At 41.5% G+C, this 26,299-nt stretch overlaps 3 protein-coding genes and 2 pseudogenes across 3 annotated transcripts in view; 1 reads left to right on the top strand and 4 right to left on the bottom strand.

Moving 5' to 3' along the window:
• gmppb (GDP-mannose pyrophosphorylase B) overlaps positions 1 to 8,276 on the top strand; it is an 8,822-nt gene extending 546 nt beyond the window's left edge. The window contains exons 2-10 of the mRNA XM_068722235.1: positions 481 to 631; positions 2,245 to 2,325; positions 2,884 to 2,932; positions 3,148 to 3,290; positions 3,632 to 3,790; positions 3,941 to 4,019; positions 4,952 to 5,079; positions 5,193 to 5,375; positions 5,724 to 8,276. Coding sequence (XP_068578336.1) covers positions 503 to 631; positions 2,245 to 2,325; positions 2,884 to 2,932; positions 3,148 to 3,290; positions 3,632 to 3,790; positions 3,941 to 4,019; positions 4,952 to 5,079; positions 5,193 to 5,375; positions 5,724 to 5,855 — 1,083 coding nt within the window. The 5' untranslated portion in view covers positions 481 to 502 and the 3' untranslated portion in view covers positions 5,856 to 8,276. The remainder of the gene's footprint in view (positions 1 to 480; positions 632 to 2,244; positions 2,326 to 2,883; positions 2,933 to 3,147; positions 3,291 to 3,631; positions 3,791 to 3,940; positions 4,020 to 4,951; positions 5,080 to 5,192; positions 5,376 to 5,723) is intronic.
• Positions 8,277 to 10,500: 2,224 nt separating this feature from the next.
• On the bottom strand, positions 10,501 to 12,946 carry LOC137880569 (nuclear factor 7, ovary-like; annotated as a pseudogene).
• Positions 12,947 to 13,307: 361 nt separating this feature from the next.
• Positions 13,308 to 15,830, bottom strand: LOC137880685 (nuclear factor 7, ovary-like). Its single transcript, XM_068722192.1, has 2 exons — positions 15,771 to 15,830; positions 13,308 to 15,598 (listed from the first exon to the last, which is right to left on the bottom strand). The coding sequence occupies exon 2, from the start codon at positions 15,579 to 15,581 to the stop codon at positions 14,190 to 14,192; it is 1,392 nt and encodes a 463-aa protein (XP_068578293.1). The 5' UTR covers positions 15,582 to 15,598; positions 15,771 to 15,830; the 3' UTR covers positions 13,308 to 14,189.
• Positions 15,831 to 17,054: 1,224 nt separating this feature from the next.
• On the bottom strand, positions 17,055 to 19,120 carry LOC137880694 (zinc-binding protein A33-like; annotated as a pseudogene).
• Positions 19,121 to 21,918: 2,798 nt separating this feature from the next.
• LOC137880705 (nuclear factor 7, ovary-like) lies at positions 21,919 to 24,032 on the bottom strand. Its single transcript, XM_068722213.1, has one exon. It carries the CDS (start codon positions 23,832 to 23,834, stop codon positions 22,452 to 22,454), a length of 1,383 nt encoding a protein of 460 aa, XP_068578314.1. The 5' UTR covers positions 23,835 to 24,032; the 3' UTR covers positions 21,919 to 22,451.
• Between the last annotated feature and the right edge of the window lie 2,267 nt (positions 24,033 to 26,299).

The following is a 26,299-nucleotide window of genomic DNA, read 5'->3' as shown; positions in this document are numbered from 1 at the left end:
CATGTCTTTGTTCAACGAACTTTAGTCAGACTGCGCTTCTTATGTTAGGGTGTGTTGCTTTGTATAACTGTAGCTGTATTATCTTTTGGGGTTTTAGTCATGAATGAACATGTTAACTTCTGTGAAGTGTTAATTGGTTTTATTAATCAACAGTATAGACAGCTGTAGATGGTAGGACTTGGTTGAACGGGAGAATCTGGCTGGACGAGTTTGCCAACATGCAACATTTGTCTTATGACTCAAACAAGAATGCAATCTGACAAGTGTGTAGGTCTTCTCAGTAGCGCCCCTCTGAGGCCACAATATGAACATTTTATTTAATGTTCTGAAGGTTTTACAGATCAGAGGAAAAACCTAAGAAATCCCGTGTTTGTGCCTCTCATGTATCACTAAGCGACTCTCTTCTTCTTCTTCTTCTTCTTCTTCTTCTTCTTCTTCTTCTTCTTCTTCTTCTCCTTCTTCTCCTTCTGTCCGGCTCAGGCTTGGTGCTAACGCCACAAGCATGAAGGCTCTGATCCTGGTCGGCGGTTACGGGACCCGGCTGCGACCGCTCACGCTGAGCGTCCCCAAACCGCTGGTGGACTTCTGCAACAAACCTATCCTGCTGCACCAGGTGGAGGCACTGGTCAAGGTACGGGGGGGGGGGGGGGGGGGGGGGGGGTCCTCTTCATGGGATCCCACTTTTTTAAAATCCAACACACCAACTTTACTGCTGCACTCTAAACAGTTTCACTGTAAAATAACGGTAACTTACTGGCACCAGGGACGCCAGTAATTTACTGTTTTTTTTAACGGTGAAGCTACCGTCATTTACTTTCCCGGTATTTTACCGTATACTGGATTACGGTATGTGATGGTAGGATAACTGGGTTTTACGGTGATTTTACGCTATATGCCAGAATGTTACCGTTTATTTACAACGGTTACAGTGATGCCGTACATGTATTTTTTTTTTACTTTATTGACAAAGTAGCGCAATACAGCGTCTTAAATAAAGGAATGTTTCTATTCTATCTCCTCCATTTTCTTGTTCGGATATATTAAAGGCTTTTTAAATGACAATAACGTGATTTAGGGTTTGCTGATGTGCCCTGAAACTGATATTATGGCCAATGTATGTATGTATGTGTGTGTGTATATATATATATATATATATATATATATATATATATATATATATATATATATATATATATATATATATATATATATATATATACTCATACATACATTGGCTTGTTGGGAAAGTACTGCCATACCACTCTAGGGATCGGTATCTACCGCTAAACAACAGTGGCACACCCCAGAGATAGGTACATACCGCTGAACAGTAGCATGCCATCGGCCACTTTTCAATCTCGGCGTCACTCCCTCAGCCACTGAATTAAAATAGCATTAAGAACAGTGTGATAGAACTGCATCACAGTCTAGCTTGTTTAACAAGTCTTAATTTATAGTTAATTTGACCTGCATGAACTCACACATGAATGAAAACAATAAGGAGAGAGAGAACATCTTGAAAGAGGACGAGACGAGTGACTGTAAAACAAACAAAATAAAAACTTCAGGAACTCAGTGATCTGAACTTCTGGAAAGTTCTGTGACATCCAGGATATAAACACTTACAAGAAGCTTTCTGTGTGATACTGTGGGTTTGCATGTGCCTCACATGTGTTAACATATCTTTACAGAAAGCTAATACAACAAGACCACACAGTTTAAACCAACAGACTCTGTGATGAGCTGATTACGTTAGGTGAAGAAATGAAGCTAAGACAACAGACCTGAGATGTTAACAGTTCAATAATCATAAAGACAAAACAATACAATAACGCAGACTTTGAATTTCGGGGTGCTGTTAAATTACGGTAGTCTGCTGTTATTGTTAATTGACGACATTAACCGTTAATTTACATGCGAGGGATGAACATTTAACTGTATGTTACCGTTATTGTGAAATACGGTAAGATACCGTTTTTTTTTAAATCCACCGTAAATTTACAGCAATAATCACATAACAATCCCTTATTAGTCCCAGAGTGGGGAAAGTTGTTCTCTGCACTTAATAAATACATACATACATACATACATACATACATACATACATACATACATACATACAAACAACCCTCTCTACCCCGTGAGCCACGGTCGCCCCACATCCATTACTCTCTCTCTCTCTCTCTCTCTCTCTCTCTCTCTCTCTCTCTCTCTCTCTCTCTCTCTTTGGGTGACTTTGCGCAGGCCGGAGTGGACCATGTGATCCTGGCGGTGAGCTACATGTCTGATCTGCTGGAGAGAGAGATGAGAGTCCAGGAGGAGAGAGTACGTACCACAAACCATCTCGCTCTGACGTCACACTGTCAACGGTCCATTCGCACCAAATCAACCAAAAAAACCACGTTTTTAAACCTCAGTTTAAGTTTATTCTCCTGAGATGTGACCTCTGCTGCCGCCACATTACACGGAGGCAGATGCTTCGACAGAAAAATCTAATCCATGCTGCTTTTAATTTAGTGAAAGTGAAGATTAGGTAACCGGTTACGTCACCGTAAAGCGATGTAATCTCTCCCTCTCCCGTTTTATTTTGAAGGCCGGAGGGAAGCCGTAATGTTACCATGAACACAGCTTAACTGTTTTGTCTTTCTTCAGCCGTTTTACCTTTTGATATAAGATATTGTCTGATAAAAAAGAACCGGTTATACATATTTTATAAACCAATTTAATCTTAAATCAAAGTTTGTCATGATCTGTAGTTTACTGCAGCATCAATTCGTCAATGAATCAGTAGATCATACGTGATTTTGATTATTATTGACGGCTTGTTTATGAACGTTCTGAGTGTTCTTTGGGGTCCTGAATGTGTCACTGTCTCCTCTTCAGCTTGGGATTCGTATCTCTCTGTCTCATGAGAAGGAGCCTCTGGGAACCGGTGAGTTTCTCTTCACTACAGACAGGAAGCTGCAGCACAGCAACGGACATTTAAACTCCAGTCTCCAGTGGTTGGAATAGTGAGAGTCTGTGAAAAGCTATGTAATATAAGGTGGCTAAAGGACTGTGTGTGTGTGTGTGTGTGTGTGTGTGTGTGTGTGTGTGTGTGTGTGTGTGTGTGTGTGTGTGTGTGTGTGTGTGTGTGTGTGTGTGTAGCGGGTCCTCTGGCGTTGGCTCGGGAGCTGCTGAACGTCGACAACGAGCCGTTCTTCGTCCTCAACTCGGACGTCATCTGTGATTTTCCGTTCAAAGATCTGCTGCAGTTTCACCACAACCACGGCAAAGAGGGAACCATAGTGGTGAGTTTGGTTTTTATTTTATTTTTATTAATTTTTTGGGGCATTTTCGCCTTCATCTGACAGTGAAGCTTCTCATTTATTTTGTCTCAAGTTGAGACTGTGGATCGATGTTTTACTGCCATCTAGTGGATTGTTCCTGTACTGAAGAGAAAACGTTTAGAGTCGAGGATAAACTTTGGACGCAGGAGAACAACGTTTGTGACTTAATTTCGTTAATTTAATAAGACTTAGATTTATGTGTGTGTGTGTGTGTGTGTGTGTGTGTGTGTGTGTGTGTGTGTGTGTGTGTGTGTGTGTGTGTGTGTGTGTGTGTGTGTGTGTGTGTGTGTGTGTGTGTGAAGGTAACGCGGGTGGAGGAGCCCTCTAAATACGGCGTGGTGGTGTTCGAGGCGGACAGCGGCAGAATACATCGCTTTGTTGAGAAACCGCAGGTGTTCGTCTCCAACAAGATCAACGCCGGCATTTACATCTTCAATCCCAGCATGCTCAGCAGGATCCAGGTGACTCTCTCTCTCTCTGTCTCTCTGTCTCTGTCTCTCTCTGTCTCACTCTCACACACACACACTCACTTGTACTCGCTCTACTGGCATTTAATTGTGTGTGTGTGTGTGTGTGTGTGTGTGTGTGTGTGTGTGTGTGTGTGTGTGTAGCTGAGACCAACATCCATAGAGAAAGAGATATTTCCTGTCATGGCAGAGGAGGGACAGCTGTACACCATGGAGCTACAAGGTAACAATACTACTACTACTACTACTACCTGCAGTACTACAACACAAATCTATAATACACATATTTCGTTTATTTATGGCTGCAACTAACAAACTTTTAAATTATTGGTTCATTTATCAAATGTCAGAAAATATTGAAAGTGTTACTCAAGGTGGCAGCTTCCAATGTCTTCTTTTGCTCGGCCAACAGTCCAGTTTCCCTTGTTTCCAGTCTTTATGCTAAGCTAAGTTAGCCAGTATTTACACACACATCCTGTGTACTAGTACCCTGTTCCCTTTAAAGTAAGCCAGAAAGGTCTGCCATACGTTACAGTCTTTTCCTTCGTTGGGTTACATGGTAACGGTAACGTGATGGTTGTTTGTGCGCTCGCTCTGGTCTCACAGCTCACAGCTCTACCAGACGTAAGTGTTTCTTCTTCACACCCCAACTCCCGTAGTTCTGGAGTTTGTAGAGAAGCACCGACGCGAAACAAAAACACACTGAAACCCGATTTAAAGACCGTTTATTCAGTCTCTACCCCCCCCAGCAGGCGGGACTCTGTAGTGTTCAGACGGAGACGATGGTGAATCAGTTAGAGGGAATCTGGACTCGGTGCTTCTCTAGATCCTCGTCCCTCTCGGGGAGCGATCAGCTGAAGCAGTGGAAACATCTAGAAGTTAAACCCCGCCCCCCCCCTTCCTGTAGTCCAGTGACTAAAACGTTCCAGCTGTCACTCAACACGTAGATCTGTGCTGTTCATCATGAGCAGGATTCATTCAATTTACACTACAAACAAACAGCTTTGATGTTATGTAAGTTTAAGTTTATTTATTTTTACAAAATTCAGCGTCTAAAGGAAGCTTCTGCTTTTGTGTCCTCATTTCAACGATAACCAACGTCTCTCACTGTTTGTGTCTCCGTATGTTTGTTTTTATTTGTTCGTCTGTCTGCAGGATTCTGGATGGACATCGGTCAGCCTAAAGACTTCCTGACGGGGATGTGTATGTACCTTCAGTCGCTGCGGCAACACGCCCCCGAGAGGCTGCGCACGGGGCCCGGTTTCCTCGGCAACGTTCTGGTGGTGAGTCCAGCTCGTTGGGCGTTTCTATGTAGAAGTAGAAGCCGTGCCCGATGATAACCCTCCTTCCTCTCCTTCCTCTCCTTCCTCTCCTTCCTCTCCTCCTCCCTCTGCAGGACCCGACGGCGCAGATCGGAGAGAACTGCACCATCGGGCCGAACGTCTCCATCGGTGCCGGCGTGGTCGTGGAGGACGGCGTGAGGATCAAGCGCTGCACGGTGATGAAGGGAGCGCGGGTTCGATCGCACTCCTGGCTGGAGAGCTGCATCGTGGGGTGGAGCTCCTCTGTGGGCCAGTGGGTGAGTAACGGAGCACAGAGGGCGTCAACCTCCGGTTCTGAAAAGTGAAACTAATGCTGAAGAGCCTTAAAGCTGCATTCTCTCTAGTGTCCATCAGGGGGCGACTCCTCTGGTTGTATAGAAGTCTAGTCTAAAATGACTCTACTTCTCTCTTGATTTATTCCCTCAGTAAACATTGTAAACATGAGTTTATGGTCTCAATCTCTAGTTTACAGTCTTCTTCAATACAGCATGATGTTCATTTAGTACATTATGCTCCATTTAGAGTCAAATAGATGGATGTGTACTGTAGATCCTTTTCATGATTGCTGTGATGATGATGATCTCTGGGTCAATCTGTGTCTTCAGGTCCGCATGGAGAACGTGACGGTGCTGGGGGAGGATGTGATCGTGAACGACGAGCTTTACCTGAACGGTGCCAACGTGTTGCCTCACAAATCCATCAACGAGTCGGTCCAAGAGCCACGAATCATCATGTAGCAGCGGAGAAGAAAAACCCAACGCCTTTTTATACGGACTCCACTAAATACCCAAACTGTGCCAGAAGAGAGAGAGAGAGAGAGAGAGAGTAACAGATGAGTGGAGGAGAGGGGAAAAAAAGAGAACAAGAGAAGGTTTTGTTCTTCTTTTTTTAAAGTTAATTTGGACTCGTTTTTAGCCCTGCTTAGCTGTACCAATCAGAAACAATGGCGTAAGAAAAGAAGAAGAAGAAGCAGCCCGGCCCGTCAGGAAGGTTTATATTTGTCTAAACTTCTGTCAGAGCTGCAGGTAAAAACATCGAACGCTAAAGTCCTGAACGTGGTGGATGATAGATATCTTGTGTGAACACTATTTCGATTGAGAGGCTAAGTCCCGCCCCCTTTCCGGTAGGTCAGCATGGGACCTTATTTCGGAAAAAACCTGTACGATGAGAGACGTGTAATTATTTGATCCCTTTTAAGTTTGTTAATTTAAAAAGATATTTTTGCACATCGAGAAAGTTGCATTTTGTGGTAAAGCTATTGAAGTGTTCCAGGATGTTCATAAAAAGATTTGCTGGAACACGTCGGGTAAGATAATAAGATAGATGATGGCTAAATTAGCTAGCTAGCTAGAAACATTGTAAACATGCTAGCTAGCTAGCTAACTTAGCTAGCTAGCTAGCCAAGGTGACGGCTGTGTTGGTGACGTACATTGAGCGAGACGAGAGATCTAGTTCGCTGATCGGTTTCACACAAAACTAAATAACACTGAAACAAACGTTAAGGTCCCATGGGGGACACCGGAAGGGGCGGGGCTTAGCCTCTCTATAGGGCGAGGGCTGATGTGGGCTGGGTGTCTTGTCAGGTGGTGGAGGGGTTAATATGAAGCCTGTTCAGCGGGCAATAGAGAGCAATATTGCTGTCATGATTCACTATGCATTTACACTTCCTGCACAACTACAGAAAACAGGCACTGAAGGATGGTAGCGTTGCAGAGACTGGAATCATAACTGACACTGAGATTTCTGATCGGGAATCTTCAACTAAATGCAGTACAAGTTCTAGCTAGTAAAAGGTTAAAGTTTCATTAATTAATAGATAATTCTTTGGCCTGTTGTGAACAATCTAACATTTTATCGCGTGGTTTAACAAAGAGTTGATTATTACGCAGACACGGAGGAACATTATCATCTGACTTGAGTTGTTTGCGTCCACTAGATGACTGTAACTTGATCAGATATTGATTAGTGCAGCTTTAATGAGTTGTAGAGCAGGTGTGTCGAGTGTCTCTTTGTCTCGGTGAACTTCACAGGTTTGTCCTTTCTGTTCTTTTGATCATGAAAATTGTTCTTCTGCGCTTCAATGCCGAGCTGGTTACTGCTCTTTAAAAAGTGAACAATCCTTTTTTTAAATATCCAGCTGCAGTTTATCAAGTATGTTTACAGATGTTTCAGTCAGGATGCATCTGGGATATTCTACTTGTTTTACATTTATGTTCAAGTGTTTCTTTGAAAGTACCTGAACGCCCCCTTTTTTTTTTTTTTCTTTTTTTTTTTTGCTGACCTCCAGTGGTTTAACTCGTCACTTTGCTGCAATGATGTACAGGTGTACTCCGGGACACTGTGACATCACTAGTGGGTGTGGCTACAGCTGCAACAGCAGTGAAACGAGCGAGAAACTTGTACCGTCTCATTAGCTAGTTAGCTACAGCTAGCATGTTTACATGCAATAATTGGATGTTAACATGCTAATGTTGTGATTTAGCTTGTTAGCACGCTAACATCTTCCACCACAAAGACCCAACAGTTTCATTGCTGAACCTCGTGCTTCCTCTTTTGTGGTCGAAGCTCATCATTGAAAGGTGATGAACGTGCAAATCTTTAGCATGTTAGCGAACCATTTTAGCATTCATCTCAAGCTGAGGCTGAGACTCTTTACTTCTAAGAGAACTTGAATGTTGGACACGTGAAAACTTTTGTCTCGTTAGTGACGCTGGATGAAAAGGGCCGTGAATTTCTGAACCCCAATTTTCATGTCAATCCATCCGGTAGTTACAGACCGATGTCGGACATTTAGATTCAGACATATTAACGAACATTGAGGGAAGAGTCTGTCGGGTCTTTTCAGGCAGATTTCACTCCTCACACTCGAATGAAGGGAATAGATGAAGCTTCTAGAACCGTGTGAAAAACCGAGACATTTTAATGTTTCAACAGAAATCAATAGACACCTGATGGTAAAATAAATTGTCAAACCTCTACAGTTGAAGGTTTGTGAAGCTCGTCACTGACGGCGTCCATGTTTTTTGTCACCTCAGCAGCTGATCAACGGTATTTAGAACATGTTAGGACTTTGACTGTGTCTGAATGAATGAAGTTAATTCTTGTAATGAAGCCTTTTTTTTAAAAAGAGAATAATATAAATCCAATGACCACATTCACATGTCGCCTCATCTCTTCTTTTGTTTGTCTTGAAGTGTGTGATAGAAAATTTTGTTGTGCGAGTACATTTCTACTGTGATTTAGTTTATGTGCCTTACTCACTAACAAAACTATATATGTGACATATGATTGTGTAAGGAGAGTGGTAACAGGACCATATGGGGTATCTCAGGCCTTTTGCTTTGATAAGAGGGAGCGACCAAATGGGGGTTGCAGTTTAACCAGAGAATGTTGAGGTGTGAAGATTCTCAGAGATAGGCAAGGGTAATAAAGACACATGTCTTTGTGTGACAAGGCTCAGAAGATGAAGGGGATGACTGGAGGGTTCAATGGGGAGCTTGAAACTGTTGATCAATTGTATCTAATGTAAATACCTGAGGTTCCCCCCTACTGTGTGCGGAGATGTTTAAGAGCAGGAGACAAACTGAACTCTTGGCTCATCCTCTGCAGACTGCGCTGCAGTCTGTATGACGGTGAAGCCTTCTCTGGCCAGAGAACAAATACTTTAAAGACAAACTTCTTTCCTCAATGTTTCTTGTTTCAGTATTCAGTGTTTATTGGACTCACTCGGTACTATTGAATTTTTTTTCTTCCACCACAAGTGTCACTTCCCTCCGTTGCACACGTTAAGATCAGCCTGTGGAAGCAGCTGTCGTCTCTGATGATGTCATAGTGATGTCATTGGGGGAAACTTCAGTTTGAGGTTGTCGTAAGACGACAAACGTAGAACAGAAAGTCTGCGATGCAAACTTTACCAGCCGTTTACCAGGCACAGAGGGGTTAATGGAAAGACGCTGGCAAGTTGCATTTTGGGAAATGTAGGATCCAGTGTTTTCAGAGCTTTATATTGGGGATTACTAGTCAGTATATCTGCTGCTTTGATTACACCAGTTTATTTTTGTCTGTTATACAATAAATCAACATTTACAGATTATAAGAGTAGTTTTTTCTGTAGAGTTTATGGGGTTTTTTCTGTTAGAAACAACAGTTGATTTTTAACATAAAAGAAATTTAATTGAAGTAAATTGTAGCCTCTTCTGTGATTATATAAAGCATAAGTATGAAACATTTGTTGTATTGAATATGAAGCGTAGACACTCAAAATTGGACAATAAGGTCTGATCTTCAGAAAACGTTTGAGATAAAACTAAATATGAGCAAATATTTAGTTAGGATGTGATCTAACTAAAATGATTCTCAATGACTACAGCCGCTCATCAGCATTTGTATTTTGCTTTGTATTATGTCATTCCTGAAATATTAAAGATTTATTTTATTATAACTATTTTTTTAAATGTGACTTCAATGTCAAAACATCAATTCTGAACACATTTTAGTCGGAAACCGTTTTGACTGTTTATTAATTGTTAAATCACAAATCTGTGGCAACATTCCCCGTAAAAATCACAAGCAGTATTAGTTTTTGAATCATAAATCAAATTATTTCAAAACGATCCGAACATAATCAGTTATATACAGTTTACATTTACATTATTAGTTATATCGAAAATGTTCATTTCAATAAATGTTAAATCTATCTATCTCCATATGACGTGACACAATGGTGATTGAGCTCATGACCCAGAGATGAAAGCCTTTTCATTTACAAAATTAATAACTGAGTCTCTGTGGCAACATTCCCGGTAAAAATAATAAGCACCTGTAATTACCGTGTATCGCCACAGGTGTCGCCAAAGAGAACAAAACAGATCTTCTAGATTGTAACTTTTAGCTCAAAATCAAGATTGAATCAAAATTCTTCACAAGTTCAAAATAGGTAATGCCTCTAATAACACAATCATTGACAGTGAAGCCTTAAATTGTAACTATGAAAGCAAAATAATCTAAAATCATCAACTTGCCCAAAAAATAAGCCGAAGAATATATAATGGTTCCTTACAATGAGTCATACCCCTCCAAGAAAGACAGTAAAAGTTAATAATACATTGGAGATAATAACAATGTTTGTTTGTATTATCTATATATGTACACAATGTTCTGACATAACTAATGTTCAGATTGTCACAGAAATATGGTTCATATGTTCCTGAACAATGACACTCCTCTTTTGATTCATATAATCAGATATTTGCCCTGAAACAAAAACCTGAGGAAACACAGACAAAAAACCTCAAAATTTCATTAAATATTTTTCTGTTTCACACCGAGAACTTGATTAGTATCACTGATATGTCACATGATGGCATTTCTGAGCATTTCTTACTACAAGCTTGTTGATACAGAGACCTTCATTGGTAATATCTTCATTGGGAGTTTATTCGGGGTGCCAAAGTATGGAAATAGTTTGTCAGTGAATCTGTGTTTGACGGTGTGTATGTGTGTGTTAGTATCAAGATCAGAGAATGACAGTTTTCCTTTGTCAAAGTCCAGATGAACTCTGATCCTCCGGAGCTTCTTCTTCACTGACAGAACTTTATCTGGGAGCGGTGGGGAGACTACTACGTACTCTCTATGAAGAAGACATATTTCCCAGTATCCAGTAGAGATTTGTCCATTCTTTTGAACAGACTCATTCATCACACCTATGCCCCAACGTGTATCATTTCCAACCTCACAATCCCAGCTGTGAGTCCCAGAGTTAAAACCCTCAGAGCCCAGAACAGCGCGATACTGAACAAACCTCTCTGGGTTTTCAGGAAGCTTCTGTCGTTTAACAAATCTCACACTGGTCAGATCTTTAAACAGGATGAGTTCTGGATGAGCAGTGTTTGGATCCAGAATCACAGGACTGTATGAGACCATGTCCTTCATCTTGTTCCAGATGTTGTAGGTCAGGTTGCCCAGGTGTTTGGCCTCGTCTATCAGAGCTCCTGAGAGCAGCTGTGGATCCTCCAGCAGGGGGCGCTGCTGGACTCTTTCCACTGCAGCCTTGTAGTTCTGCAGGAATGAGACGTCTTCAGCTCTCAGCTCGTCCTCTGTGGCTCTGACTGTGTCTGAAAGAGCTGCTATCTTTCTGCTCAGAGCCTCCATCTTCTCCTTCATCACCAGACTCTTCTGCTCCTCTTCCTCCCTCAGAGCAGAGATCCTGGCCTCCTTTTCCTCCTTTAGAAACTGGTGAAGCTTCTTAAACTGCTCCTTAATCTGCCTCTCTGTGTGTCGGGCCTGGACCTTCATGTGTTCTGCTGTTTGATCACAGTTTCCTTTAACTTGTTCAAAGAGCTTCAGTTTCTCCTTTAAGGGCTTCAGGGATTTCTGGATCTCCTCTTTGAGATCCGTGCAGCTTCATCGATGGGTCTGAAATCTGTGGTTGTTGGTGTGTTTTTGATTCCCTGCAGACGAGACACACCGGCTCCTGGTGGTCCAGACAGAAGAGTCTGAGTTTCTCAGAGTGCAGACTGCAGAGACTCTCTGAAGCTCTCTGATCTCTCTCCAGTAAAAAGGCCTCACACAGGTTCTTTAAAGCCAGGTTATGAGGAGGATCACTCTTGGATGATCTTCTCTTACAGCATGGACACTCTTGTATTTGTTTCTCTCTCCACCAGTTCTTCAGACAGTCTTTACAGAAGCTGTGGCTACACGACAGAACAACAGGATCTTTAAAGATTTCATAGCAGACAGGACAGCAGAGATCCTCTTCTGATTGAGAAACATACCTGCTGTGTTTTCAGCTTCACACAGAGACATGACGGGAACGTTGGTGAGTCAAGAAAATTGAAGTTTTACTTTCACCTTGAGGTGTTCCTCGAGTTTATAATAGGAAATCAGCAGCAGATTGAAGCGCCAGTATTCCAGTATTAAATCCCAGTGTTTCCAGTATTTCCTCCGTTGTGTGACACCGCCTGCATGGGAGACATGGCAAGTTCATCCTAACCGGTCTGACTGAACCTCAACCTGCCACCTGACCCCCCCCCCCCCCCCCCCCCCCCCCCCCCCCCCCCCCCCCCCCAACCAAACAACAAGGAACACAGGTGCCCTCGCGGTTATTGAACAGGTGTGTGTGTGTGTGTGTGTGTGTGTGTGTGTGTGTGTGTGTGTGTCACATAACAAACATTCTTCACAGAGTTGTCATTTAATATGTGGTGGTGCTCAGAATGGTGTCACACAGGCTCAATCTGGTGCAACACATTTAATTAATACAAAAATATGACTTTAGGTAAACAATCGCTTCACAGCGTTTTCTGCTTCCATCTTGAGAGATTCTCATTATCTCGCTTAATCTCCATTATGGGTTTCAAAATACTACAAATGCACAAAGTTTACAATTACAACCTCCTCGTGAAACAGCGCCCCTCTGGGATGTAACTGCAGGTAAACATGTGCCATGTGGTCGAACGCGGTTTGCACCCAAACCAAAGACTACTTCGGCACAGTTGTGCTCCGAGCCTGATGTTTAGCAGGTGGCTTACCCCTTTCACTTTCTGAGTGTAGTGTATTAGCATGCTAACACATGCTAATTAGCATGAAACACAAAGTACAATTTTGCCGTATAGAAAGAAAAATATTTTTTTTGTACTTAGTACCCAGTAATATCGTCAAATCAAAATTTGGAACAAATATGGCAAAAAATGAAAAGTCAAATTTCATGGTAGTGTATTCAATAGTTATTGAGATGGCAAAGTATTAGTATTTAATATTTGCACCAAAAACTTATTTGTATACTGTATATACTTACATAAAATAACACTTAATTCCTGTTATACCTTGCCATAATTTTCAGCCTTTTGAAATGTCTATATTTTTTGCTTCTAGCACATTGTAGCTCATAAATCATTTTGTGAAATATGGCTCATTGCTGATTTTTTTAAAGTCACGACTTAATGACTGTTTTATCATAAGGTTATGATGTTTTCATCCTAATATTATGACTTTCTTTTCGTAATGTTGTGGCTGGATTTTTAAAATATTGCAACTTATTTCTCTGAATGTTATAACTTTAATTTTAAAATATGACTTCATTGTCAAGACATGACTACTTTTTATTGTATTTTTTAAAATATTAGGATATTGCACAACATTTCTGAACACATTTTAGTCTGAAACCATTTCTATTTCATGCTTTATTAGTTTTTTAATCAGAAATCAAATTAGTTCAAAACAATCAGAACATAATCAGTAATATACAGTTTACATTTACATTGTTGTTATTAGAGTAATATCAAAGATGTTCATTTCAATAAATGTTAAATCTTTATTATCTTTAAATGAAGTGACACAATGGTGATTGAGATTATGACCCAGTGATGAAAGCCTTTGCATTTACAAAATTAATAACTGAGTCTCTGTGGCGACATTCCCGGTAAAAATAACAAGCACCTGTAGTTACTGTGTATCGCCACATGTGTCACTAAAGAGAACAAAACAGATCTTCTAGATTGTAACTTTTAGCTCAAAATCAAGATGGAGTCAAAATTCTTCTCAAGTTCAAAATAAGTAATGCCTCTAATAACACAATCATTGACAGTGAAGACTTAAATTGTAACTATGAAAGCAAAATAATCTAAAAAATCATTAACTTGCTCAAAAAATAAGCCGAAGAATATATAATGATTCTTTACAATGAGTCATACCCCCCCCCCCCAAGAAAGACAGTAAGAGGTAAAAATACATTTGAGATAATAACAATGTTTGTATTATGTATATATGTACACAATTATATCTGCTAATGTATATCAATATTATCAGCAAACAGTATTTGCTAATTAATTTGTAGTATTTGTATATTTATCAGGAGACATAATTAGAGCTCAGATTGTCACAAAAATATGGTTCTTATGTTCCTGAAACGCTGACACTCATCTATTGATTCATATAATCAGATATTTGCCCTAAATCAAAAACCAGAGGAAACAAGAAAAACAAAACTCCAAATTTCATTCAAAGTTTTTCTGTTTCACACCTAGAACTTGATTAGTATCACTGATATGTCACATGATGGCATTTCTGAGCATTTCTTACCACAAGTTTGTTGATACAGAGACCTTCATTGGTAATATCTTCATTGGGAGTTTATTCGAGGTGCAAAAGTGTGGAAACAGTTTGTCAGTGAATCTGTGTGTGAAGGTGTGTATGTGTGTGTTAGTATCAAGATCAGAGAATGACAGTTTTCCTTTGTCAAAGTCCAGATGAACTCTGATCCTCCGGAGCTTCTTCTTCACTGAAAGAACTTTTGTTGGGAGCGGTGGGGAGGCTGCTATGTACTTTCCATCATCAAGATATATTTCCCAGAATCCAGTAGAGATTTGTCCACTCTTTTGAACAGACTCATTTATCACACCAAGGCCCCAAAATGTATAATTTCCAACCTCACAATCCCAGCTGTGAGTCCCAGAGTTAAAACCCTCAGAGCCAAGAACAGCGCGATGCTGATCAAACCTCTCTGGGTCTTCAGGAAGCTTCTGTTTCTCTCCTTGTCTCAAACTGGTCAGATCTTCAGACAGAATGAGTTGTGAATCAGCAGTGTTTGGATCCAGAATCACAGGACTGTATAAGACCATGTCCTTCATCTTGTTCCAGATGTTGTAGATCAGGTTGCCCAGGTGTTTGGCCTCGTCTATCAGAGCTCCTGAGAGCAGCTGTGGATCCTCCAGCAGGGGGCGCTGCTGGACTCTTTCCACTGCAGCCTTGTAGTTCTGCAGGAATGAGACGTCTTCAGCTCTCAGCTCGTCCTCTGTGGCTCTGACTGTGTCTGAAAGAGCTGCTGTATCTCTGCTCAGAGCCTCCATCTTCTCCTTCATCACCAGACTCTTCTGCTCCTCTTCCTCCCTCAGAGCAGAGATCCTGGCCTCCTCTTCCTCCTCTAGAAACTGGTGAAGCTTCTCAAACTGCTCCTTAATCTGCCTCTCTGTGTGTAGGGCCTGGACCTTCATGTGTTCTGCTGTTTGATCACAGTTTCCTTTAACTTGTTCAAAGAGCTTCAGTTTCTCCTTTAAGGGCTTCAGGGATTTCTGGATCTCCTCTTTGAGATCCTCTGCAGCTTCATCGATGGGTCTGAATCTGTGGTTGTTGTGTGTTTTTGAATCTCTGCAGACGAGACACACCGGCTCCTGATGGTCCAGACAGAAGAGTCTGAGTTTCTCAGAGTGCAGACTGCAGAGAGTCTCTGAAGCTCTCTGATCTCTCTCCAGTAAAAAGGTCTCACACAGGTTCTTTAAAGCCAGGTTACAAGGAGGATCAATCTTTGATGATCTTCTCTTACAGCATGGACACTCTTGTATTTGTTTCTCTATCCACCAGTTCTTCAGACAGTCTTTACAGAAGCTGTGGCTACACGACAGAACAACAGGATCTTTAAAGATCTCAATGCAGACAGGACAGCAGTGATCCTCTTCTGACCGTGAAGCCATTTTGTCTCTGAGTGAAGCTGAAAACAAAACACACAGAAATAAAAGTTTAACATTCACTTTGACACGTAGCTTCACTAAATCCCCTGCCTCCAGCATATAGATGTGTGTGTGTGTGTGTGTGTGTGTGTGTGTGTGTGTGTGTGTGTGTGTGTGTGTGTGTGTGTGTGAGTGTGATCAGCAGCAGCTTACAGTAGCAGTATTTCAGTCCTCCGGCAATCCCAGTGTTACCTGTGTTCCCAGTATTTCCTTCTTTCTGTGATTTTTCTCATGGACTTTGATCTGCTTATCAAAGTAGAACACACCTGGCTGCACCCAATGTTTGACTCCGCCCACATTGAGTTCTGCCCTTCCCTTTAGACTCACTCAACTGCACCCTCTGGTGGCGGAAGTATTACAACACATTGGAACGAGAACATGAATGGTTCTAAGAGGGACACTGACTACGTTTACAAGCACTCTCACATCCCACTATTATTCTGAATATTACAATATTCTGAATTTGATGTGGTTCATGTAAACGTCATATTGAGTTTGGATATTCTCAATCAGGCTTCATTCCAAATGGACCATTTTCTGTTTAAGACATGTGGGATATGCCGATATTCTTCAGGTTCTAGGAGCATTCTTTGGACATGTGTACAGCTCATTCTGAATATGCGTCTCAATGTGTTTTTTTAACGGCACTTTGCGACACACGGCCTCTTTCCTGTTCACGACCAGCTCTGTGCCTTTTACTCAAACCAACTAGCCAATAGTTTGCAAAGCTGGAGTAGAGACGCAATGCCCAAAAGAAAAGATCACCTTTCTGGTTGAAAGGAGAAACGCTCCTAGTTTAAAACATTTTAAAGGACTTGAATATCAACAGGTTTTTTAACATGTTTAAATATCGCAGTGCCGATCTTTTCAAGAAGGTGGTTGAAGGAATGAAAAAGGGAGGCTGAGTTCACACGGTCGTACAAGTGTTTTCAGAGCTTTATTTTGAGGATTACAAGTCAGAATATCTGCTGGTTTCTTTACACAAGTTTTTTGTCTGAGTATTATGAAATTCATCAAAATGTACAGATTATAAGAGTAATATTTTTTGTAGCGTTTTTGTTTTTCCTGTTAGAGAAACAGCAGTTGCTCATTTTTTGGGGAAGGCATGGTTCCCATAAAAGTAATTTTGTTTTCCTGTTGTCTTTATCCTCTATACAGTTGAGCCTCTTCTCTTCTGTGATGTTGATACAAAGCTTAAATATGAAACCTTTCTAATGTTGAACATGAAGCGTAGACACTTGTTATCTCAAAATTGGACATTAGAGTCGGATCATCAGACTTAACTTGTAACTATGAAAGCAAAATAAAAAATCATCAACTTGCCCAAAAGATAAGCTGAAGAATATATCATGATTCCTTACAATGAGTCATACCCCCCCCCCCTCCCCCCCGCCAAGAAAGACAATAAAAGTGAATAATACATTGGAGATAATAACAATGTTTCTTTACATATGTTTATGTACACAATTATATAAGTTAATATATATCAATATCAGCAGCAAATATTCAGTATTTGCTAAATCATTTGAAGTATTTTTATATCCATCAGTAGATTCTCTGACATAATTAAAGCTTGATTGTCACAGAAACCTAATTCATATGTTTCTAAAACACTGACACTATCTATTCATTCATATAATCAGATATTTGCCCTGAAACAAAAACACGGACACACTGACAAAGAAAAACCAAATTGATTAGTATCACTGATATGTCACATGACAGCATTTCTGAGCATTTCTGAGCATTCTTAGCTCATGCATTTAGAAACTAGGCCACAAGCTTGTTGATAGAGACCTTCATTGGTAATATCTTCATTGGGAGTTCATTCGAGGTGCCAAAGTGAGGAAACAGTTTGTCAGTGAATCTGTGTTTGAAGGTGTGTATGTGTGTGTTAGTATCAAGATCAGAGAACAACAGTTTTCCTTTGTCAAAGTCCAGATGAACTCTGATCCTCCGAGCTTCTTCTTCACTGACAGAACTTTATCTGGGAGCGGTAGGGAGGATGCAAAGTACTTTCCATCAAAGAGAAACATTTCCCAGTATCCAGTCGAGACATTCCCCTTCCTTTGAACAGACTCATTCATCACACCTAGGCCCCAAAATGTATCATTTCTAACCTCACAATCCCAGCTGTGAGTCCCTGAGTTAAAACCTTCAGAGCCCAGAACAATACGATGCTGATCAAACCTCTCTGGGTTTTCAGGAAGCTTCTGTATCTCTCCTTGTCTCAAACTGGTCAGATCTTCAGACAGGATGAGTTGTGAATCAGCAGTGTTTGGATCCAGAATCACAGGACTGTATGAGACCATGTCCTTCATCTTGTTCCAGATGTTGAAGGTCAGGTTGCCCAGATGTTTGGCCTCGTCTATCAGAGCTCCTGAGAGCAGCTGTGGATCCTCCAGCAGGGGGCGCTGCTGGACTCTTTCCACTGCAGCCTTGTAGTTCTGCAGGAATGAGACGTCTTCAGCTCTCAGCTCGTCCTCTGTGGCTCTGACTGTGTCTGAAAGAGCTGCTATCTCTCTGCTCAGAGCCTCCATCTTCTCCTTCATCACCAGACTCTTCTGCTCCTCTTCCTCCCTCAGAGCAGAGATCCTGGCCTCCTCTTCCTCCTTTAGAAACTGGTGAAGCTTCTCAAACTGCTCCTTAATCTGCCTCTCTGTGTGTCGGGCCTGGACCTTCATGTGTTCTGCTGTTTGATCACAGTTTCCTTTAACTTGTTTAAAACGCTTCAGTTTCTCCTTTAAGGGCTTCAGGGATTTCTGGATCTTCTTTTTGAGATCCTGTGCAGCTTCATCGATGGGTCTGAATCTGTGGTTGTTGTGTTTCCTTGAATCTCTGCAGACGAGACACACCGGCTCCTGGTGGTCCAGACAGAAGAGTCTGAGTTTCTCAGAGTGCAGACTGCAGAGACTCTCTGAAGCTCTCTGATCTCTCTCCAGTAAAAAGGCCTCACACAGGTTCTTTAAAGTCAGGTTACGAGGAGGCTGATTCTTTGATGATCTTCTCTTACAGCATGGACACTCTTGTATTTGTTTCTCTCTCCACCAGTTCTTCAGACAGTCTTTACACAAGCTGTGGCTACACGACAGAACAACAGGATCTTTAAAGATGTCATAGCAGACAGGACAGCAGAGATCCTCTTCTGACCGTGAAGACATTTATTTCTCCCAATGAACCTGAAAACACAGCACACAGAAAAAAAAATTTACTTTCACTTGACACCTAGCTTTACTAACTCACCTGTTTGTTACCCAGCATATGAATGTGTGTGTGTGTGTGTGTGTGTGTGTGTGTGTGTGTGTGTGTGTGTGTGTGTGTGTGTGTGTGTGTGTGTGTGTGTGTGTGTGTGTGTGTGGAATCAGCAGCAGACTGAAATAGCAGCATTTCAGTGCTCAAGCAATCCCAGTGTTACCTGTGTTCCCAGTATACTATGTCCTCCTTTCTGTGACTTCTCTCCGTTGAGTTTGATCTGCTGATCTATGCTGAACACACTCGGCGCAAAGTCATATGACACGCGTCATATGAAGCCCACAACTGTAGAATGAGGAACACAGATAGTGCTGTGTGGATTTGATTTGGGACCCAAAAGCAGAAGTCGGACAACGGTTTGCAAGAATTCACAATCGGCTTTATCTGAGAAGTCAGTGTGGGAGGAGTTTGGAGAGATGATGCAGGGTTTTTGTAGCGCGACAGGCAAAGATTGCTGGGCTCTCTGCTTGGAAGCAGATTGGCGAGGCAGGCGGAGAACACAGGAGAAGATGAAAAACAATTCAGAGCACAAGCAAACACAAGGAAAATAGAGTGGAGAAGGAATGAGTCCTACAACCTGGAAATGTCAGAATTTCTCGATGTCAATGTGTTTTTATGGTTAGAAGCCTGAAATAAGGCCTGTGGTTCACACAAGCTTAAAAGATTTTAACGTTTTGTTCTAGGATATAAGAAAAGGCAGTAAATACCTCTCTGGTGAATTTTGAAGCTTTTGATTTTTTTTTTTACAAAAGGCGGTTTCTAACAATTGGCTCAATGAGACTACAAAACGTCATCACGCCGCCTACTTCACCTTTACAGCTTCGTTGTTTAAACTCACGCTCATGCGACCGTGGTGTAGTTTGTTTATAGCTAACGTTAGCTTTGTACTTCTACTGATTACACTCACGCTTCAAAAATAAGGAAAGTCGTGTTCATTTGTTGAGATTATTTTACTGGACAAAACTTGTCAATATCATAAACTTGTGTTCGCCTCAGAGATTATTTTCTGCAATATTCTAAAATCTATTAGGAAAACTCCCATTTGCTTTTTCCCGAGGAAACCGGTGCGATGCTAACTTCCGGGACTGACTGAACTAGAGATTAGTCGCATTGTTAGCAACACGCTGTCAAACTGAATGATCTGGTGAAGACTGGAATGCAGAGCCGGGTGAAATATACTGCAGGAACTTGATGAGTGTGCAGGTTGATTGGCAGCAGGAGGTTACAAACGGAGAGCAGAGAGTACAAACAGGGAACCAACAAAAAACCAGAAGGAATTCTCAATCTGTAGTTTCAAGTCTTCTTCAATACAGCATGATGTTCATTTAGTAAATGATGGTCCATTTAGAGTCAAACAGACCATAAAGCAGGGGATGCTTTAGGGCGGGACTATCTTGTGATTGACAGGTCTCTTACCATGGCGTTTTTGTCTGTTGTTTGTCTGTCTGCTGTTTTTGTCTTAGAACTTTAACCCTTTAAGTGTGTTTTCAGTTCATAAAAGTTCATTGTAACAATTAAAATAAATGTTATATAGCGTTCGTTAGAACTAAGCTCCACCCTCTGGTGTCACTTCCGGTTGTAAAAAAAACAAGATGGCGGCGACCAAAAACCCGAAACTCAAAACCTTTTGACAGGTTCTAAACAGCAGTCCACAAACAATTGGTGACTTTATCGTGCAATCTATGGTTATGACTCTCAGACTGTTATCGTCTCTGTTTTATTTGAGTGAAACGGCACCTCTCTGGGATTTAATATCTGACAAATATTTGCCATTCAGCGTGGTCAAATACAGAATTGCACCCAAACCAAAGTTTATAATTGGCAGAGTTGTACTTTAACCAGGATGTTTAGCAGGTAGACTCAATACTTGGTCAGTACCCGATGCGTCTTGGCTGCCCAATCCGTGCTGCGCCTGTGCATGAGTGCCAACCCAGTATGCCTTGCCGGAAGACCCGCCCCTACTCTGCCTCTGATTGGCTACTGGTTGCTAAACGCTAACGTTAGCCTTGCTGTGATGCTAACCGGCCCTTCATACTAGACAGGCCTGGGAGGAGTGACTCAGCCACGGCAGCTCACGGTTTTGTTCCCATAGTCCGAAGGAAGTTTAAGTTAACGGTAAGTTTGTTTTATTTACAATTTTGTACACTAGTTTGTCATTAAATTCACTTCTGATCATTTTTGAAGCGAGAAATCAACTGTATAGATCTCAATTATTGGCAGTTTTGAAAAATACTATATGATTGATCATTATATTAATAATTATAATTAAGGTAGCTTCTGATAAATATGAACAAAATGAGAATCTGTATATTATTATTGTTTTTATTATTTGTTTGTAATAATCTGGAGGCTTTAGGGGCTGGAGGAGCAGTTTAGTGGGTGAAAAGATTGAGTCGCCCTAGCTCGCAGGGCAAGTTGGAGGCTGCACATCCAGAGGTGCATGAACATTGGAGGGCAACTGATAACGGGCATGGACCCCGCATTCCTCCCACCCTCCCTCTGGCTCTCCAACTTGCTCTGCGGGCCCTTAATACTTGGCTCTATCCCACAGCCCCTAAACATCCTCCGGCAAGCCACACTGAGCTCAGCTCCTTTGCCAGAGTTTTGCAGCAAGTATCAGCGGCAGAGTAACGGGGGTCTTCCCGCAAGGCATACTGGGTATGCACGCTGGAACATGCGCAGAATGGATCTGCTGGGACGGATCAGGCACTGACAGGTAGTTCACCCTGTTCATTGTTTAGTGTATTAGCATGCTAACATTTACTAATTAGCATTAAACATCAAGTTCACCTGAACCAGATAGAAATATGAGTTATGTTTTGAGCCGTAAACTGAAATATTGGTTAAGTACAAATTTTGACCAGCAAAATGAAAAGTCAAATTTCATGGAAGTGCATCTAATAGTTATTTACACGGCAAAGCAATTGGATTCTTTCTCCAGGAATCACCAAATTAGGATTAATCCTGTGGGCACCATTATTGTCTCTGCACAATTTTATGACAATGTAATAGCTGTTAAAGTATTTCATTCTGGCAACAAATAGGCTTAAAAATATTTAATGATTTCTTTAAATGAGTCAGTTTGAATTACATATACATACATAACTTAATATTTATTGTAAAGAAGAAAATTACATTTATGCTCATCATGTATCTCATCATCACCATAGTTTTCCTTATTTTTTTTCCTTTCAGAACCCGATTGACACATTTTACATTTTACTTCTTCTCAGAGTCAGTTAATCTTCATCAAAGAAAAAAAAACCTTCAGATTTTGCCTCATAGTCATAATTTTTTGTTTTTCAGCATCAACATAGTTGTCTGTACATCCATGGTTACAGTGCAAACAGAAATTGAGAAGTGAAAGTATACAAAAAACTCAATGTGCAGACTAAAAAATGCCCCAAAAAAAAGATGAATTAACAGTAGATTTCCAAGATTGATTAATGTGTGTTGTTACAAGCCTTTCCTGTCCCTAGTATGTAGTTTAAATTTGGGACATAGCAACACATAATATCCCTAAAATTAAAAAAGACAATTCTTGAAAAATACATCCTATACAGATGTTGAGGGGGGGGGGGGTTACACAGTTACGGAGACCTTCATTGGTAATATCTTCAGTGGGAGTTCATTCATGTTGGCAATGTGTGGAAACAGTTTGTCAGTGAATCTGTGTGTGAAGGTGTGTATGTGTGTGTTAGTATCAAGATCAGAGAACGACAGTTTTCCTTTGTCAAAGTCCAGATGAACTCTGATCCTCTGGAGCTTCTTCTTCACTGACAGAACTTTATCTGGGAGCGGTGGGGAGGCTGCTACGTACTCTCCATTAAGGAGACATATTTCCCAGTATCCAGTCGAGACAATCCCTTTCCTTTGAACAGACTCATTTGTCACACCTAGGGCCCAAAATGTATCATTTATAACATCACAATCCCAGCTGTGAGTCCCTGACTTAAAACCTTCAGAGCCCAGAACAACGTGATGTTTATCAAACCTCTCTGGGTTTTCAGGAAGCTTCTGTTTCTCTCCTCGTCTCAAACTGGTCAGATCTTCAGGCAGGATGAGTTCTGGATGAGCAGTGTTTGGATCCAGAATCAGAGGACTGTATGAGACCATGTCCTTCATCTTGTTCCAGATGTTGAAGGTCAGGTTGCCCAGGTGTTTGGCCTCGTCTATCAGAGCTCCTGAGAGCAGCTGTGGATCCTCCAGCAGGAGGCGCTGCTGGACTCTTTCCACTGCAGCCTTGTAGTTGTTCAGGAATAAGACGTCTTCAGCTCTCAGCTCGTCCTCTGTGGCTCTGACTGTGTCTGAAAGAGCTGCTATCTCTCTGCTCAGAGCCTCCATCTTCTCCTTCATCACCAGACTCTTCTGCTCCTCTTCCTCCCTCAGAGCAGAGATCCTGGCCTCCTCTTCTTCCTTTAGAAACTGGTGAAGCTTCTCAAACTGCTCCTTAATCTGCCTCTCTGTGTGTCGGGCCTGGACCTTCATGTGTTCTGCTGTTTGATCACAGTTTCCTTTAACTTGTTCAAAGAGCTTCAGTTTCTCCTTTAAGGGCTTCAGGGATTTCTGGAGCTCCTCTTTGAGATCCTCTGCAGCTTCATCGATGGGTCTGAATCTGTGGTTGTTGTGTGTTTTTGAATCTCTGCAGACGAGACACACCGGCTCCTGATGGTCCAGACAGAAGAGTCTGAGTTTCTCAGAGTGCAGACTGCAGAGACTCTCTGAAGCTCTCTGATCTCTCTCCAGTAAAAATGCCTCACACAGGTTCTTTAAAGCCAGGTTACGAGGCGTATCAATTAATAAATGTCTTTCCTTACAAAGTGGACACTCTTTTATTTGTTTCTCTGTCCACCAGTTCTTCAGACAGTCTTTACAGAAGCTGTGGCTACACGACAGAACAACAGGATCTTTGTAGATTTCATAGCAAACAGGACAGGAGTGATCCTTTTCTGATTGAGAAAACATTACCTGTTTTCAGCTTCACTCAGAGACTCGACGTCTCTGAGTGACCACGCTGGTGAGTCAAGAAAATTGAAAGTTTTACTTCCACCTTGAGTTGTTCCTCCTTATAAACTTGAGTTTATCCTAGGAAATCAGCAGCAGATTGAAGCGCCAGTATTCCAGTATTAAATCCCAGTGTTTCCTGTATTTCCTCCGTTGTGTGACTTCTCTGTTAAGTTTAATCTGCTGGTTAAAACACAGTCGACACAAATAGCAGCAGTGTCATAGGATGCGCATCATTTTAATGCCTTCACCTGTGGAATGAGGAACACAGATATACAGCCATCAGGTGTACGCGACCACGCCTTCAGTGAATTCCTGTCACAGAAATCTGTGGTGGTGAGAACAGGTATGAACTATTCAGCTTCTACAATGTGACAATGTCGTAACACCGCCTGCATGGGAGACATGGCAAGTTCATCCTAATTGGTCTGACTGAACCTCAACCTGCCAACCACCTGACTCCTCCCCCCCAACCAAACAACAAGGAACACAGGTGCCCTCACGGTTATTGAGCAGGTATGTGTGTGTGTGTGTGTGTGTGTGTGTGTGTGTGTGTGTGTGTGTGTGTGTGTCACATAACAAACATTCTTCATAGAGTTGTCATTTAATATGTGGTGGTGCTCAGAATGGTGTCACACAGGATCAATCTGGTGCAACACATTTAATTAACATGTTCTGCAAAATATAAAATTATGACTTTAGGTATATAATCAGGTGCTTTAGCAGGTAGCTTACCCCTTTCACTTTCTGAGTGTAGTGTATTAGCATGCTAACACGTGCTAATTAGCATGAAACACAAAGTACAATTTAGCCGTATAGAAAAAAGCATATTTTTTCTGGTACTTAGTACCCAGTAATATTGTCAAATAAAATCGTTTAACAGATATGCAAGATATACTAAATGAAAAGTCAAATTTCATGGCAGTGTATTCAATAGTTATTGAGATGGCAATGTCTTTAGATTCATCCTCCAGGAATCACCAAATTTAGGATTCATTCTGTTGGCGCCATATACAGTATGTCTCTGCACAAGTTTATGGCAATAATGGCTGTTGAAATATTTCAGTCTGGACCAAAGTGGTGGACCGACCGACCGACGGAGCCACGCTTCAGTGTGGCTAAAAATAGTATCAGTCTCTGTAATGTTGGTGCACAATATTGGATGGGAAAATAAATTCTTTGTGGATTGTGAAGCCAGTCATACTCTGGCCTCGTAACAAACAATATGAAGTGTACATGCTTTTCTGCTGTGGAATAAAAACAACAAATTGTAAACATAAAAAATATTTATGTCTTTTTCTGGAAACATTATGATATTCTCCTCTCTATATTTGTAATATTATGACTTTATTTTTGTAATATTGCGGCTTCATTCTCAAAACATTGCAATTTTTACAAATATAATAATATGTAAAACATAACTTTTTCTTGTACAACTTATTCCTCAAATGATTATGATTTTTTTCAAACATATACTATGTTCTGGAAATCATACCCCCTGACTGTCCCTAATACTCCCTAATAGTACTTAGTAATGTCACATGACTCGTGTCGTTTCACGCCCACATCTGTTGAATGATGAACACACAGGTGGGGTCATTCCCCTTTTACTGTCCACTATAGATAATGAAAGTAAATACACGTCATCATATCATGAGACAGTTACGTCCTGGTCATCAGAAAACAATGGAGATAAAACAAAATAAAGAGCAAAAGCATTTACTGTGAGATAAGTTAAATGACATGGCTGAGATTATCTCCGGATCATGCGGTTGAGTGAGTGAGTGAGTGAGTGAGTGAGTGAGTGAGTGAGTGAGTGAGTGAGTGAGTGAGTGAGTGCGGGTTTTGTTTGTGCACCTCTGTGTCTGTCCACTCGTCTGTAGTCTCGTAATCTCCTGCAGCACACTGCATAATATTTTGGGTGCCCAGTTGTCCTGCTCTGCTGTCCCGCCATCCTCCAGTGGGGTCCAGCCTACGTCGTACCGACCTCCTGGTAAACCACCAGAAGGGCTCTGGCGGTCTGGCCATCCTCAGACCCTTCCATCGGTGCTGCTCCAGCCTCAGCTTTCCTGGTCCACCATCCTGTCCGTTATTCCTCAGCAATAAAACCGGGTTGATGAGAAATGAGCTGCTACGCTGACATTGCTACTGTGTGTATTGGCTGCACCCGTCTCCAGGTAAGCCCTGCCTATATGACCCTTGACTTCGCCTCAGACCGAGGTTAGCCATGCTTGGCCATTAGTACCTGGAAACTGCAGGAGTCGCTCCCTGCTGGTCATTAGAGAGAATACAATTTTAAGGCACTTCAGCATTGGCTTCACTTTTGCTACCGTCTGGCTTTGATTGACCCTGAGTGTCATTTGGCCTGGTCTCCTAATCCCTGTTGGTCCTGACTGGCCTTTCCTGACTCTGTACGGCTCTGCCTG

This window comes from Cebidichthys violaceus, unplaced genomic scaffold (assembly GCF_023349555.1).
Source record: "Cebidichthys violaceus isolate CVI_PGR_0920_01 unplaced genomic scaffold, fCebVio1.0.p SCAF_29, whole genome shotgun sequence".
Lineage (NCBI taxonomy): Eukaryota > Metazoa > Chordata > Actinopteri > Perciformes > Stichaeidae > Cebidichthys > Cebidichthys violaceus.
The sequence above is the reverse complement of the archived record's forward strand: the minus strand, read 5'-3'. Positions and strand labels throughout refer to the sequence as shown.

Bases quoted from the DNA above. Each gene is read 5' to 3' on its own strand.
- LOC137880705 (XM_068722213.1), bottom strand. From the start codon at position 23,834: ATGTTTTCTCAATCAGAAAAGGATCACTCCTGTCCTGTTTGCTATGAA.
- LOC137880685 (XM_068722192.1), bottom strand. From the start codon at position 15,581: ATGGCTTCACGGTCAGAAGAGGATCACTGCTGTCCTGTCTGCATTGAG.